Here is a 17,801-nt window from a genome sequence, read left to right as displayed (position 1 = left end):
CAACAATATTTAGTGTGTAAAAGCTCTACAAACCGTTTATTTTTATTTGATTCATACATACTGTATATCGTAAGGCCATTCTTTGAGTGCCTAGACACAGTGGTATTTGGAATCTCCTGGTTTACAGGCCACATCAGGCCACATTATGCTTACTTGCAAAGTGATGTGTAATTCCAAATGGAATCTAGCCAGAGTTTGGATATTCAACAAGTGGAATTGTTATTCACTTGCAAACTGCATTCAGAATGACTGCCAGGGTAGGGAAGATTGAATACTGAGGGTTCAATCATCTAAACTGGAACAACAATCTCAGTAACGGATGCCATAAATCCAACAGATTGGATTAGTTTAGAAAACGGTATGTTATTTATCTCTGTATATCATAAAATGTATTAATCAATCAATGTACATGCAAAACCACAGATATTACAGTAAAACAAACAATTCTGAAAATCTCCCTGCATGCTGGGAAATATTATATATGGTTATATCTAGAACCCTTCTTGCCTTCCAAAGAATCCTTCTTGCCTTCCAATAAAATCATCAAAGAACCCATTCTTCCAAAAAAATTTTAGGATGTTAAAGGTTCTAGGTAGAATAATTTGCCTTATAAAGAACCCTTGCCTTTCAAAAAGGGTTCTTCTGATCGAAATGGTTCTTGGTAGAACCCTGTCCCTCTGCAAATAACCCTTTTGGAATCCTTTTTTCTGAGAGTGTATAGCTTGGGTTGCCAAATTTCATCCACGCAAATTATGAGGGCACACAATTACAATTCTGAATGACGGCACAGCTACTGTATTTATGTCCTATGTCACTGGGCAATACATGTCATGTTGATATGATTTTCAGTTTGTTTCCATATGACTGGTTTCGCATTAATCTCCAGGGATCATAAGGAAAAATCATCCAAAACAATTGCTATTTGCATTTATTATCCCCTTCTCCGAACAGATTACTCATCTACCTAGCTCTTATCAATAGATCTTATTAAGTTGTAAAATACAGTGCATGGAGAATGGTGTTATTTCTATTTTAAAAAATTAAATAGATGCTTTTTTCACTTGGAACCGGTAGGTTCGCTACACCTTATTCATGGTTTCCTCAGTCGTAAAGGCGGTGGAATTATTAGGGAATTAAGTCAAGGTCAGAATATGAAGGCGTATCTGTAGACACACCTTCATTTTTTTGAGCTCAGGTCAAATGAATAGTTGGTGAATAGCATGCTATTCTCATGACTAAATTCAAGGTCAGAATACGCATAGAGAGAAAAGCGGGTAAAAAGGGAACAATGTTCCATTCACCAGCGCTTAACTCAGGCCGGAATCTGGGCCATTGAGTGGAAGAGGTGCTCAGAGGTGGCCCTAAGCCGATAGTATTCTTCTTTTTGGTTGTGATTAAATTGAGTTGAGGGTGGTGGGCTGGGCAGACAGGGTGGCAGAATACCTCACTGGACTATGAACAATACCTCGACAGCAATAAACAACACAATCATGTTTTTTGTCAACCTGAGAAAAATATTCCTTTTATTCCTTCCTATTATGTTTCTGTAATCAAAGGTGACAAGCCCCAAAATTTGCTTTGCATTTCAGACACATTTTCTGTTGAATATAAGTCATCCAAATGATGGTCTTAGCTCCATTGGTAAAGGTGGAACCATCATGGATTTATAGCTATGGCTGACATGAAATAGAGCATATATTACTATTTTACAACCCCCCTCTCCCCTTCGGTCCCCTTCCCCGTTCTCCCTGTACATAAATCATCTCTGTCCGTAGCAGGTTAATGCAGACTCAGCCATGGATATTGTTCCACTCTATATTCCGTCTCCACCATGGGGTCATGGGTTCATACTCGGTAGGGTTAAAAACCGAAGAGAACACCAATGGATTATTTTTTATCAGCAGTGATGATACAGACACAGCTGACAACACAGAGTCAACACTGAAAGAGTAGGTGTTAGAGAGTTGAGTGGTGACATTCTGCTCTCACCTCTATCTGTAGTTCAATAGAACTATGAGGATTGGCCTCAAGTAATTTCCAGGTGACTCTTCTTGAGTCAATAATATCCTCCTGGTGTCTATTGCTACAGTTTTAGTTTTAGTTTTTATATAATCCACTACCAGCCAAGCATCATTACCACGGTGATGGTTTTTAATCCATGGATTAAATTGAGTCTCTGATTGGAAGAAACACTTGGAATGATTTTACCCAACATATATCAGTAACCAATCAATGGTTGTTTCTCGACAGTAAAGACATTCATAAAATGTTGAGTAACTCAATTAAATACAGAGCTGAAACTGTGTCCCAGTTGGCATTAAACTTGCAAAATAATGAACTAAAAGAGTCTAACCTTACTCCTTATAGTCCAAGGACATTCCTTACATGTTCTGTTTAGAGGTGAATTGCATCTGCAAGCCAAAACAGCCAAATATTCCATCTAAACGTGAATCGATTCTCAATTGCGATATCTTCTAGAAACATAAAGCCCTCTACTTTCATATCACATCAAAATATTTTCATGAATTCAAAATATACTGTACACTATTTTAACCGGATTTAACACGTGCAATCGACAGTATTTTTCAGTGACAACACGTCTGTGTTGTCCGTCTTCAGTTTACACACAGGTGTTCGGAGACGCATATAGCTAATTAGCACAGGTAGTCGACTCTGTCTATGACAAACTTGAAAATGGCTGTCTAGCAATGATCAACAGCCAATATGACAGAGCTTGAAGGATTTTTAAAAGAATAATGTGCAAATATTGTACAATCCGGGTGTGCAAAGCTCTTAGAGACTTATCTAGAAAGACTCACCGCTGTAATCGCTGCCAAATGTAATTTTAACATGTATTGACTCAGGGATGTAAATACTTATGTAAAGTAGATATTTCTGTATTTCATTTTCAATAAATTTACTAACATTTTTCATTATGCGGTATTGTGTGTAAATGGGTGAAAAAAAATATTTAATCCATTTTGAATTCAGGCTGTAACAAACAAAATATGGAATAACTCAAGGGGTATGATTACTTTCTGAAGTCACTCTACATATTGCAGTTTTAATTATTACATAGTCCTAACAAAATAATAAAAAGGGCTGTCTGGTAGCCTCAATAATATACAAAGATTTGTAGTTGAACAAGTCATTTCATGTATATTTTTTTTACATGACTTGAGACTTGACTTGACTTCACACAATCTTGTGACTTGACTCAACTTGCACAACTTGGACTTGATTCAAGACTCGACCTGTTCCACTTGGGACTCAACTTGAGACTTGAACCTTGTGACTTGAGACATGCTTGTGACTCGAACAATAGTGACTTGGTCCCACCTCTGCTGGAAGGCTCTCAAGATCGCAGTACCAGAAGCTAGGACCTGTCAGCCTAGCCAGCGAGGGTGCTGGTAAGCTAGGTGGAAAGAAAAATACTACCGTGCAGGTAGAAAGAGTTAGCGAAAGATCTAGTTCTAGTCGTGTGCTTCGCCGATGCTTAGCTGTGTACACAACTAAAGTAGTCCTGGCATTTAGATAGCTAGCCCTCACCTCGAGAGTTAATAGCCTAGTTATAGCAGGTCTTCATTAAAAAAAAGACTGGGTCTTAATGGGCTAATCCTGGTTGAATAAAGGTAAAAACATTTATAAAAAAAATAGCTGAAGAAAATGTGCGTTCTTCGTTAGCTACCTAGGTTAGCTTAGAGTGTGGCTAACCAAATCTCAAGTCTCTTTCCTTTCTTCCACCTTGGTGGGAATAAGCAGCACGAAGCAGGTAGCTCAGGGCAGCAGGTAGCCTAGTGGTTAGAACATTGGGCCAGTAACCGAAAGGTTCCTAGATCAAATACCCGAGCTGACAAGGTAAAAAATCTGTCATTCTGCCCCTGATCAGGGCAGTTAACCCACTGTTCTTAGGCTGCCATTGTAAATAAGAATTTGTTGTTATTGAAATATTCCTGCTTAAATAAAAAGCTAATTAGGCTGGTAGGGCGAGAGCTGTGTGGCACTAGCTGAACCAGAGACTGAGAAGTAGCTTTCGTGTGAGCTTAATCCTCTGGTTGAGAAGCTGCTGTCCTACGCTCGGTCAACCTATGAACAGTTAAGCAGGAAAGCAGAGGTCCAAGTTGATAGTTGAGGAGAGTAGAGGATCTTGATCAGATCCGAGAGGAGGACAAAAGAAGTGAAGATAGGAGTGGGTTATAGCCTATGAGAATTGGAGTGGTCCACTATTGTCCATTGCTATGACTGACTTTGTGCAATTGGATCTTCCTAGACTCCGCCCCCAAAAGGGACATTACCTAAAGTGAGAGACCAAACGACTAACTGAAATAGAACCTATTGAAATCATAGAAATATATACTGAACAAAAATATAAATGCAACATGTAAAGTGTTGGTTTCATGAGCTGACAGAAAATATCATAGAGAGCTGTTGCCAGAGAATTGAATGCTAATTTCTCTACCATAAGCTGCCTCCAACATTGTTTTAGAGAATTTGGCAGTACGTCCAAACAGACTCACAACAGCAGACCACGTGTAACCATGCCATCCAAGGACCTCCACATCCGGCTTCTTCACCTGTGGGATATTCTGAGACCAGCAACTCAGACAGTTAATGAAACTGAGCAGTATTTATGTCTGTAATAAAGCCCTTTTGTAAGGGAAAAACTCATTCTGACTGGCTGGGCTTGGCCCCCCAGTGGGTGGGCCTATGCCCTCCCAGGCCCATGCATTGGGGCAGCAGGTAGCCTAGTGGTTAGAGCGTTGTACTAGTAACCAAAAGGTTGCAAGATCGAATCCCCCAGCTGACAAGGTAAAAATCTGCCGCGCTGCCCCTAAAGAAGGCAGTTAACCCACTGTTCCTAGGCTGTCATTGAAAATAAGAATTTGTTCTTAACTGACTTGCCTTGTTAAATAAATAACTAAATGGCTGCACCCCTGTCCAGTCATGAAATTCATAGGGCCTAATGAATGTATTTCAATTGACTGATTACCTCCTGGAAGCATTGTCAGCACAAATAACTATTTGTCAGGAGCTTCATGAAATGGGTTTCCATGGCTGAGCAGCTGCACACAAGCCTAAGATCACCATGCACAATGCCAAGCGTCAGCTGGAGTGGTTTAAAGCTCTCCGCCATTGGACTCTGAAGCAGTGGATATGCGTTTTCTGGAGTGATGAATCAAGCTTCACCATCTGGTAGTCAGATGGACAAATTGGGTTTGGTGGATGCCAGAAGAATGCTACCTGCATAGTGCCAACTGTAAAGTTTGGTGGAGGAGGAATAATGGTCTGGGGCTGTTTTTCATAGATCGGTCCAAGCCCCTTAGTTCCAGTGAAAGGAAAGCTTAACGCTACAGAATACAACAACATTCTAGACAATTCTGTGCTTCCAACCTTGTGGCAACAGTTTGGGGAAGGTCCTTTCTTGTCAGCACAAGGGAAGGCCCTTTCTTGTCAGCACAATTTAAGGCCCTTTCTTGCCCACGTGCACAAAGCGAGGTCCAAGCAGAAATGGTTTGTCAAGATCAGTGTAGAAGAACTTTACTGGCCTGTACAGAGTTCTGATCTCAACCCCATCGAAGACCTTTGGGATGAATGGCCCAACATCAGTGCCCTACCTCACTAATGCTCTTGTGGCTGAATGGAAGCAAGTACCTGCAGCAATGTTCCATCATCTAGTGGTAAGACTTCCCAGAAGAGTGTATGCTGTTATAGCAGCAAAGGGGTGACCAATTCCATATTAATGCCCATGATTTTGGAATGAACTGTTCGATGAACAGGTGTCCACATACTTTTGGTCATGACGTGTGAAATGACCCTCTCCTGAGCTTTCTATTATTTTCAAATTGCCTACTGTTCCTGTTTATAGCAATGTACAAGCATAGATCATCCCTAAGGTGTAGATTCAGGGCTACAGCTGTTCATCAGAATCATACAACCACACACAGAAGATACATGGGACATTGAGCAGAGCTGATACACTCCTGTTCCATTGGCTCAGTGGGCTATTAAGAGCATGGTGATGGAAACACAGCGGTTGTTGTGGGTTTGAACCCTGCATGGGCCACATATTGAATATATGTCACTCTTAAAATGTCTTTGGATGAAAGCATCCACTATAGGTCTATATTCTACAATATGTCCAACAGCAACCCTGGCAACACAATCTCACAATTTAGCAAACCAATCTTTCAAGAGAGGTATTCCACTTTATGCTGCATCTTACATTTCATATAATATATTTTCCCAGGGTTTCTCCCTCATGTCAAACGAACCCTTGATGAAACTTGCACACACACTCACACTCACACTCCTTCCATAATCAGCCCTAACACACAGAACCCAAAGCAACCCAGGCAGTGAAACGGAGAAACGGGAATGAGAGGGAAAGTGGTACAACGCTTAATAGGTCAGAAGAATGCTGTAGTCTACCCATCTGTTCTACTACTCCTCTCTTCTCTCCTCTCCATCTGTGCAGTGAAAGTGTGCTGTATGCTCCAGTGGTCCTCCTCCCAGCTCTAACATCTGTATCTGGCTCCGCGCTGTACTCTGCGCTCCACTGTGTCTGAGTGCTCTTATGCTATACCACAACACTGATTCCCCTGTTAGACCTAGTTACTGCTGCATGCTATGCTACTTCAGCTCATTCACTTCAGATAAGATAAATACAAGAAGTATAGAGAAAGTGAGATACTGTAGTAGTGACAGTGAGACAGGGAGAGGCAGAGAGAAAGACGAGAGAAGAGGAGAGAGAGGATATTGGACAGCAGAAAGAGAAGGAAACAAACAACAGGAGAACAGTGCAAGCAAGAGAAGAATAGAGAGACACAGAGGGATAGATATAAAACAGAGAATCTATACCTGACAGGGAGTCAGAAGACATGCTTTCCTGTCTCTGCATCTCTTGCTTTCCTTTGGCTCCTTTATGAGTGACTGTGTGAGAGAGAGGGAGCGTGAGCCAGCGAGCACGCCTCAAAGAGTGTGTATACGTTTGTGTGTGTGTGTGTGTGTGTGTGTGTGTTTTGATGACGAATTCCGCGGCGTAGCCCAGTGAGAAAGAGAAAGCGAGCGAGGGATGGCGGTAGAGCAAGGCTTTAATACCCCACACTGCCTTGCGAAAGAGACCCTAGTCTCAATGGGGACTCCCTGTTTAAATAAAGGTAAAATCAAAAATAAATAAATAAATAAATAAAACAAATATACCACAAACACGCACTCGCGCACACACGCACGCAAGTAAGCACACTCACAAACAAGAAGGAACCATGTGCGTGGATCTGAGCGTGGATCTGAGGGAGGCAGCAGGAAAGAGGAGGGAGAGGAGGAGAGAGGAAGAAAGCAATCACCTTTAGTGCATGCTTAGACACTCAGGCACTGGGCCATTACTCTTCCCTCCCCTCCGCATAACCTTGTAATGCCTGCTGAATGTTAAGCCACTCTTCGCAGCACCTAACACCGCTCCCATCTCAGACTGTGTGTGTGTGTGCGGTGCAGCCTCTGACATTAGTTACTTTTTCACAAGTGTGTGTGTTTGTTATGCATGCTCACGTAGCACCGTTCCACTCGTCCAGTGTAAGCCCTTGTATATGTGGGTATGTTTGCCTCGCTACTGTGCATGTTCACTATTCAACACCTACTGAAATTTTAATTGCTTTCCCTGACTGGGTGATGTAAGCAAATCAGGCTAAGAGTCCACTGGCTGAATGGCCTCTCATCCCTCTCTGTGTAGACTTCATTGGCTAGCCGTAATGGGTTCATATTTTCCCGAAAACAAAAAAATGTCAATACGGGAAATAATTTATATTTATCCCGAGAATCCTGGGAAATCCTGCAAAAATAAGAAGTTCCCATGTGAAGCATTTAAAACCAAGATATGTTCATTATGCCAGGCTTTTCTCAAAATAAGATTGTCACTGCGCCACATTGTTGGCTTGGCTGCGCCACCATGTAAAGATTTCACAGCAAGTTAAACTTATATTTAGTAATGATAGAGTAACTTTGATCACCAATGACGTTGTTGTGAATTGTGTAACAGGCTGTTCATAAATATAATAAAAATTGTAAAAAATATCCATATCTACTCTCATACTGTTTGTTGATCACACATTCTCTACCGAAGATCTTAAATGGGCAGCAATACGAGACGGGTGAAATGTTATAGCAGTATTAAGACATGCATAGGCTAAACATGCTTTGATAATGCAACCTATGGATTGCATAATAAAGTTCGGAATTTTCATGTGAGACAGGAGTCAGTATTTGGGGTTTCAATGAGATTGGGATGATAGGAAAAAGGTTTGGATGACTGACGTAAACTGCCTGTTACTCAGGCCCACAAGCTAGGATATGCATATAATTGACAGTATTGGATAGAAAACACTCTGAAGTTTCTAAAACTGTTAAGATAATGTCTGTGAGAGTAACAGAACTGATATGCTAGGCAAAAACCTGAGGAAAATCCATCCGGATTTTTTTTTTTTTAAGTCACCACCCATTGAAAATGCTTGTCTATGGGAAACTCAAAGGAAATCCTCCCAGATTGCAGTTCCTATGGCTTTCACTAGATGTCAACAGTCTTTAGAAAGGGTTTCAGGCTTGTTTTTTGAAAAATGAGCTAGAATTTGTAGTTTTTCAAGGTGGCTCTCATTTTGACTGTAGTCTTGTGGCACACGTGGATGAGGGCGCGCACTTTGTTATTTATCTCCGGTATTGAACACATTATTCTCCGTCTTAAATTTGATCGTTTATTTACATATTAGGGTACCTGAGGATTGATTAGAAATGGTGTTTGACTTGTTAGGACGAAGTTTATTGGTAACTTTTGGGATTCCTTTGTATGCATTTTCAACGAGTGGAACAGGTGGATTACTGAATCAAGCTCGCCAATTAAACTGATTTTTTGGGGGCGATATAAAGAAGGACTTTATTGAACAAAACAACCATTTGTTGTGTAGCTGGGACCCTTGGGATTGCAAACAGAGAAAGATCTTCAAAGGTAAGTGATTTATTTCATCGCTATTTCTGACTTTCGTGATGCCTCTGCTTGTTTGGAAAATGTTTTTAATGCTTTTGTATACTGGACGCTGTCCTCAGATAATCACATGGTATGCTTTTGCCGTACAGCCTTTTTGAAATCTGACAAAGTGGCTGGATTAACAAGAAGTTAATTTAAAAGCTTATGTATGACACTTGTATTTTCATGAATGTTTCATATTACAATTTTTGTATTTTGAATTTTGCACTCTGCAATTTCACCGGATGTTGTTGAGATGGGGCGCTAGCATCCCACCTTTCCCAAAGAGGTTTTTAAGGCCTCCCGGTTCTTCAAGATGTTCAAACGTTTATAGATGACCAGCAGGGTCAAATAGTAATCAGTGGTTGTAGAGGGTGCAACAGGTCAGTACCTCAGGAGTAAATGTCAGTTGGCTTTTCATAGCCGAGCATTCAGAGGTTGAGACAGCAGGTGCGGTAGAGAGAGTCGAAAACAGTACGTCCGGAACAAGGTTGCATGTCCGGTGAACAGGTCAGGGTTCCTTAGCTGTAGGCAAAAGTTGAAACTGGAGCAGCAGCACAAGCAGGTGGACTAGGGACAGTCTGGAGTCATCAGGTCAGGTAGTCCTGAGACATGATCCTAGGGCTCAGGCCCTCCGGGAGGGGAGGGAGAGAGGGAGAGGGAGATAATTAGAGGGAGCATACTTAAATTCACACAGGACACCAGATAAGACAGGAGAATTATACCAGATATAACAGACTGACCCTAGCTCCCCGGCACAGACTATTGCAGCATAGATACTGGAGACTGAGACAGGGGTGGGTCGTGGGACACTGTGAACCTGTCTGACGATACTCCCGGACAGGGCCAACCAGGCAGGATATAACCCCACCCACTTTGCCAAAGCACAGCCCCCACACCACTAGAGGGATGTCTCCAACTACCAACTTATCGTCCTAAGACAAGGCCAAGTATAGCCCACAAAGATCTCCGCCACGGCACAACCCAAGGGGGGGGGGGCGCCAACCCAGACAGGAAGACCACGTCAGTGACTCAACCCACTCAAGTGACGCACCCCTCCCATGGACGGCATGGAAGAACACCAGTAAGCCAGTGACTCAGCCCCTGTAATAGGGTTAGAGGCAGAGAATCCAAGTGGAGAGAGGGGATGTCACCCATTGAGCATGTTTGGGATGCTCTGGATCGACATGTAGGACAGCGTGTTCCAGTTCCTGCCAATATCCAGCGACTTCGCACAGCTATTGAACAGGAGTGGGACAACCGTCTACAGGCCACAATCAACAGCCTGATCAACTCTATGCAAAGGAGATATGTCGTGCTGCATGAGACAAATGATGGCAAACACCAGATACTGACTGGTTTTCTTATCCACAACCCTACCTTTTTTTGACCAACAGATGCATGTCTGTATTCCCAGTCATGTGAAATCCATAGATTAGGGCCTAATTAATGTATTTCTATTGACTGATTTTCTTCTACAGAATGAGCTGTAACTGAGGAAAATATTTGCAATTGTTGCATATTGCGTTTATATTTGCTCAGTATATATAGACAGAGATTCAGATAATCAATCAGTGTGATTCTGTTATCAAAGAAGTCACAGGCTTTTAGTCTGGAGTAGGACAGGCTACTACGCAAATGAAGAGCAAGCAGGCTTGTATAACAGGCGAGCAAAATGTTCTAATCAGCTAATATCTGAACAAACTGGAATACAAATTATCATTAGAACTCACCTCGAGTTAGCTAACAGTTCCACAGCCTAATTGTTACCAAATATCCAAACGGAGATCTTGGGCTCCCCCTGGGTGCACGTTTGGTTTTTGTCCAAGCACTACATAGCTGATTCAAATAACCAACCACTCATCAAGCTTTGGTTATTTGAACCAGCTGTGTAGTGCTTGGGCAAAAAACTAAATGTGCACCCGGGGGGTATGCCAGGACCGAGTTTGGGAAACCCTGATCTAGGTGATCACACACACACGACTACTGCTTTAAATTAGTATAACGGTTGGATATAACTTTTGGAGTTTCAATATTAGCAAGAATTTGATACGTGCCTTCAATTGAATTAGCCTACTTTTATCCAATATTTTAATCATTCAGTTAATCATAAGTAAGGTGAGTTTTCCTCGCTCTGTGCTTTTGCTAGGCCCAATGGCTGTTTCCTCCTCTACTCACTCTGCTGCCACCCACCTCTGCCGGGCTGTTCTCAACACCAGTTTAAATCAATATAGCCTAATCTGGCTTTTTTTCAGGTTTGGGCTCATTTAAGATCTGTGATGTCGGACCAGGCCTGGGCATCAGCTCACCGTCCTTGGGTCAGACGGGGATCGAATGTTCAGTTCTAATGAGAACTCTAAACTGCATTTTCTTATGCTGCCCATGTTATGTATTTTGTGGAATTGCATTAGTGTGACATTGGGGAAAAATTTTGCAATTTCCCAGGTCTTGTCATTTTATATTTTTGGGAAATGTGAAGAGTGGTCCTGGGACAGTCCCGGAATCCCAGATACCTGTGTTAATCTCTAGCTAGCCATGTCTAAGCCTGAGCTATGACTGAATTTTAATCAAAATTGCGTTATTGACATGGGCAATATCAATTTCCAAGAGGCTGTGATATTTTGAAACGCCAATAAAAAATGTTTGTTTACTTTTTATTTATTTCTGGAGTTGACATAGTTCTCTCTCCGTCTCTTCTCTTTTGGCCACTTCCGAATCCCATACACACCAAGCCCCGCCCCCTGTCACTTAAGGAGGCAGTTCCTCCTGCTCTAGATTCACTGCATGCATTGACCAAAAAACAGCATGCAGTCAACAGATTTTTCCAAACAAGAACACAGCTTTTCACTTTGACTCTTAAATATAAATCACATTTTATATATTATACTATTTGTTTGTGTAACTTGTTCTCTGCAAAAGGCTAGTTACTTGGTCTTAGTAAGCTGCAAATATGCCTAAAAAAAATTGTGTTAGCTCCTAATTCTAAAGGCTAGCTACCTAGCTAGCTGGCTATAGAAATCCCCTGAGCAAACCTTTGCTCTAAGACAGGCCAGTACCAGTGGTGGAGTATATCAGCATTGTTTGTGCAACAGCTTGTTCTTAACAAGAGAGGTAAAGGCACAGAATATTCAAAAATCTTTGTCTGAATGTACCTATCTATTTAAATATAATTAGACTCCCATGGAAAACACTGACCAACACTTTGGTTCCTTCTCTGTAACAACCATCTTCTCCCTTATTTTTTTATTCGTTGTCATGCCAAACAAAACTACATTCCAAGTGCCCACTGATCATTCTATTTTTATGATTCCAAAAGTATACCCAAGAGTTTTAATCTATAATCACAAGTAAATTCAAAACCACAATATTTGGTACAAATATATTGTGCAGCCCTAGCTGTGACTAAAATTGACACTGACAGTTTCAGTTTCACATTTTAATGTCACATGCACAAGTACAGTGAAATGCCTTTCTTGCAAACTCGACACCCAACAACGCAATAATCAATAACAATGTATTACTATATAAAAAGCACACAAGAATGAAGAATAAGAAATATAAAATACACAATAAAGTAAGTACAGTGGCTTGCGAAAGTATTCACCCCCTTGGTATTTCTTCTTTTTTGTTGCCTTACAACCTGGAATTAAAAATTATTTTTGGGGGTTTGTATCATTTGATTTATACAACATGCCTACCACTTTGAAGATGCAAAATATGTTTTATTGTGAAACAAACAAGAATTAAGACAAAACTGAACCTAACTATTCACCCCCCCAAAGTCAATACTTTGTAGAGCCACCTTTTGCAGCAATTACAGCTGCAAGTCTCTTGGGGTATGTCTCTATAAGCTTGACACATCTAGCCACTGGGATTTTTGGCCATTCTTCAAGACAAAACTGCTCCAGCTCCTTCAAGTTGGATGGGTCATTGTCCTGCTGTAAGGTGAACCTCTGTCCCAGTCTCATATCTCTGGAAGACAAACATATTTCCCTGTATTTAGCGCCATCCATCATTCCTTCAATTCTGACCAGTTTCCCAGTCCCTGCCAATGAAAAACATCCCCACAGCATGATGCTGCCACCACCATGCTTCACTGTGGGGATGGCGTTCTCAGGGTGATGAGAGGTGTTGGGTTTGCGCCAAAGATAGCGATTTCCTTGATGGCCAAAAATAACAATTTTAGTCTCATCTCACCAGAGTACCTTCTTCCATATGTTTGGGGAGTCTCCTACATGTCTTTTGGCGAACACCAAACGTGTTTGATATATTTTTCTTTAAGCAATGGCTTTTTTCTGGCCACTCTTCCGTAAAGCCCAGCTCTGTGGAGTGTATGGCTTAAAGTGGTCCTACGGACAGACACTCCAATCTCCACTGTGGAGCTTTGTAGCTCCTTCAGGGTTATCTTTGGTCTCTTTGTTGCCTCACTGATTAATGCCCTCCTTGCCTGGTCTGTGAGTTTTAGTGGGCGGTCCTCTCTGGGCAGGCTTGTTGTGGTGCCATATTCTTTCAATTTTTTAATAATGGATTTAATGGTGCTCCGTGGGATGTTCAAAATTTCTGATATGTTTTTATAACCTAACCTTGATCTGTATTTCTCAACAATTTTATCCCTGACCTGTTTGGAGAGCACCTTAGTCTTCATGGTGCTGCTTCCTTGGTGGTGTCCCTTGCGTAGTGGTGTTGCAGAATCTGGGGCCTTTCAGAACATGTACACTACAGTTCAAAAAGTTGGGGTCACTTAGAAATGTTCTTGTTTTTGAAAGAAAAAATTAGCTTTTGTCCATTAAAATAACATCAAATTGATCAAAAATACAGTGTAGACATTGGCAATGTTGTAAATGACTATTGTAGCTGGAAACAGCAGATTTCTTTTATGGAATGTCTACATAGGCGTACAGAGGCCCGTTATCAGCAACCATTAGTCCTGTGTTCCAACGGCATGTTGTGTTAGCTAATCCAAGTTTATCATTTTAAAACGCTAATTGATCATTAGAAAACCCTTTTGCAATTATGTTAGCACACCTGCAAACTGTTGTGCTTATTAAAGAAGCAATAAAACTGGCCTTCTTTAGACTAGTTGAGTATCTGGAGCGTTAGCATTTGTGGGTTCAATTACAGGCTCAAAATGGCCAGAAACAAAGCACTTTCTTCTGAAACTTGTCAGTCTATTCTTGTTCTGAGAAAGGAATGCTATTTCTTGTGAGAAATTGCTAAGAAACTGAAGATCTCGTACAACGCTGTGTACTACTGGCTGGCTTACTAACACTTTAACTTGACAATAGGCTTATGCAGTTTTACTACGCGACACATAAAAAAAGCAGCATTAGACAGAATTACATAGATATACTGACCTGCTCAAATAGACAGAAGCATGCTATATGGCAGACTAATCCAAACTCATCTCTCGGCATGTCCAGCCCTCTCATTATCTCAACCAATCATGGCTAGCGGGAAAGTTGCTGTCTTTTTCAGTGGCTAAACCTACTAGGCTCGTAATTTACAATTTTATTCATATTTACAGATGGCATACAATTTTGTTATTAATTAAGGCACATGAAAGTTCACATGTTTGAGAAGGCATTTCTGCCCCAAAAAAACGCATTTTGAGAAAAATAAAAAGGTCATGTTCTATTGGCTCTCCTGTGTAGTGACCAGCGACATACACCTAGTTTCCTGGAATGGGTCACATTCGTAAAGCACACTGCTGGGTATTATTCTAATGAGCTCCTCCCTAAAACTATTTGTATTTTAATACAATTTGGCCTTGTTTGGGGACGGAGGTCATTAGAATAATACCCAGCAGTGTGCTTTGCAAGTGTTCATTTTCATTTCCATTTTGGTCATTTAACAGATACTCTTATCCAGAGTGACTTAACCAATAATATACCACAGTCATAGCAAGTAAAGAGATTATGTTACTGTTACTGAAAATGTTGTTTTTAAGCAGTTTTCTTGCAAGTATATCTTACAAAATAAGCTGCACAAATTGTAGTTCAGGCCTATGAAATACAAATGGAAAAATAGCTATTGAAAGTATTGAAATACCTACTGTATATCAAAAACATGTAACAGAAATACTGCTTGTCGTTGGCACTAGCTACCTGCAACATAAATCTGCAACAGTTTACTAACCACTATGCTTGCAGTAATGCACTGTGAGTTCTAGAAATACACCATGTTACTGTAGTCAGGTGTTGCCGTAATATGCTGTACATTTGTGTAACAGTAAAGGTCCTGTAAATGTACATTAATGCACTGGCTTCTGTGCTGCCAGTAATTTACTGCAAATCTACAGTAACCTATTGGCTACTGTGCTGCCAGTAATTTACTGTAAAAATTACAGGAAATGTTTTACAGTGTAACAAATGTTTACGATAAAATATCGATTGCTACCTAGAATCTAAATAATACTGAACTTCTGAAATTAATATATTTTGATCACTTTTCATGTCATTTTGGCCAGCTAATACATTAGGCCCACCACTAATCAAGCAACACCGGAAGAAAGTGTGAACCTCTAATAAATGTTACTCATTAGCTCTGGTGTATGGCTACTTGTAGACAAAATAAAAATCAGACCCTCTTGCATTCATAATTACATTGTTGATTGTAAATGACAACTTTATACTATTACATTACAAACTAATTAGCTAGCTATTTATTCTGTTTCTAAACCACCCTGATATCATTGATCTAGAATGGGTCAAGCTCAGCTCAGAAAAATTTGAGCTAGAGTTTATATTGGGCATTCTAGCTAATGTAAAAAAAAACATTTGTATCATTCAATATTTTTCCATTACAATAAAGTAAAAGGTTTAAAGTATCAAAACAACCAAAATCTAAATTTCCACCAAAACTTATTTTGGGGTGAGGGCTTTTTCCCCAAGAGTCAGTGCGACATCCAACGGTTCTCATAGGCCGCCTCACATATTAGCCCACACAGCTACAAGGATGTACTTCATGCTAGATTTAGGACCGCATATTGAGTTTGAGTTTATTTTGAGTTTATTTTATTTTTACAGGGACAGTGCACATTAATCAACGTTTCAGTAAAAGTGCCGGTTTTAGCCAGCCGGCTAATTTTCAACCGCAGTCCCTGGGCAGGTTATTAAAAACAATTACAATATAGACAATCATAGAACAGTGAGCACACGCAGAGTAACATAGGACAAGCAAGACATAGCATAAAGACAGAGCAACATAGGACAAGCAAGATGTAGCATACAGACAGAGCAACATAGAACAAAAAGCAACAAGACAAAATCCATAAAAACAAAGTGTTTCCGCACCTCACAAGCTACAGACAACAGACAACATGGAAAGCGGCAATACACAGCTAGGGATTATGTTCACAAATCTGATTGACCTTTAGCCATGTCTTCATGCATTTTGTGAAAGTGTGATATGTGGTGCAGTTATGTGTGTCTGATGGCAGTGTATTCCAGACATGGGACGCTCTCACAGAGAAAGCGGATTTACTAAAGGTGCTTTTCCTTAAGGGAACTATACAGTCACCTCTCATGGCAGACCTTGTGGATCTGCTGCCATATGTTTGGATTTTCTGTTTAACAAAAGTACTGAGTGGAGGGGGAGCTAGGCCATTTAGGATCTTGAATACAAGACATGCGTCGGTGTATTGCACCAGATTTTCCCAACTCAGGAGCTCATGCTTTCTGAGGATGTAACAGTGATGATGGCTATTGGGCTTCCTATCGAGCACTTTGAGAGCCTGTTTGTAGACAGACTGAATAGGTTTTAAGGCTTATAGAGACCCCAACTGATTTATAGAACATTCTTAGAAGTATCTACTTTGGTTTAGATACAAACATCATGAAATCTCTAACACTCTAACACTTTTCCAAGTGGTTTCTTCCATCATATATGAAATGATGACCTTTTCCTAAATATTTGGTAAAATGTTTAATGTTGTGTATGATTTCCTAGAAACAAGGGTGGCTCAATTTACCCCACTCTCCCTGCAGACTACACACTGCACACAGGTCCACACAAGCTAGAGAACCAGCTTGAGAACCATGATATAGATCAGAGTTACAAAAAATTGTGAGTAAGGGGGTGACTTTGGGTTGATACAATCATTCAGAGGGCCACACAGATCTTTAATTTGTTGAACTTTTTCTTCTAATATTATCACTTGAGAGCAAATTCAGAGCAATAGAGCACCTGCAAATGATTTGATGTACAGCACATCACAAATATATAAACTCAGCAAAAAAAGAAACATCCCTTTTTCAGGACCCTAAAAATCCAAATAACTTCATCAAAAGAAAGAAGCCCAGGGTCCCTATTCATCGGCGTGAACGTGCCTTAGGCATGCTGCAAGGAGGCATGGGGACTGCAGATGTGGCCAGGGCAATAAATTGCAATGTCCGTACTGTGAGATGCCTAAGACAGCGCTACAGGGAGACAGGATGGACAGCTGATCGTCCTCGCAGTGGCAGACCATGTGTAACAACAGGATCGGTACATCCGAACATCACACATGCGGGACAGGTACAGGATGGCAACAACAACTGCCCGAGTGCTCAGACTGTCCACAATAGGCTGAGAGAGGCTGGACTGAGGGCTTGTAGGCCTGTTGTAAGGCAGGTCCTCACCAGACATCACCGGTAACAATGTCGCCTATGGGAACAAACCCACCGTCGCTGGACCAGACAGGACTGGCAAAAAGTGCTCTTCACTGATGAGTCACGGTTTTGTCTCACCAGGGGTGATGGTCGGATTCGCATTTATTGTCAAAGGAATTAGCGTTACACCGAGGCCTGTACTC

General features: G+C 41.0%; 1 protein-coding gene across 1 annotated transcript in view; it reads right to left on the bottom strand.

Moving 5' to 3' along the window:
- LOC115202579 (ras/Rap GTPase-activating protein SynGAP-like) overlaps window positions 1-7,065 on the bottom strand; it is a 60,079-nt gene extending 53,014 nt beyond the window's left edge. The window contains exon 1 of the mRNA XM_029766691.1: window positions 6,859-7,065. Coding sequence (XP_029622551.1) covers window positions 6,859-6,898 — 40 coding nt within the window. The 5' untranslated portion in view covers window positions 6,899-7,065. The remainder of the gene's footprint in view (window positions 1-6,858) is intronic.
- Between the last annotated feature and the right edge of the window lie 10,736 nt (window positions 7,066-17,801).

This window comes from Salmo trutta, chromosome 12 (assembly GCF_901001165.1).
Source record: "Salmo trutta chromosome 12, fSalTru1.1, whole genome shotgun sequence".
NCBI classification, from domain to species: Eukaryota; Metazoa; Chordata; class Actinopteri; order Salmoniformes; family Salmonidae; genus Salmo; species Salmo trutta.
Note: the sequence above shows the minus strand (reverse complement) of the source record. Positions and strands in the feature narration are given on the sequence as shown.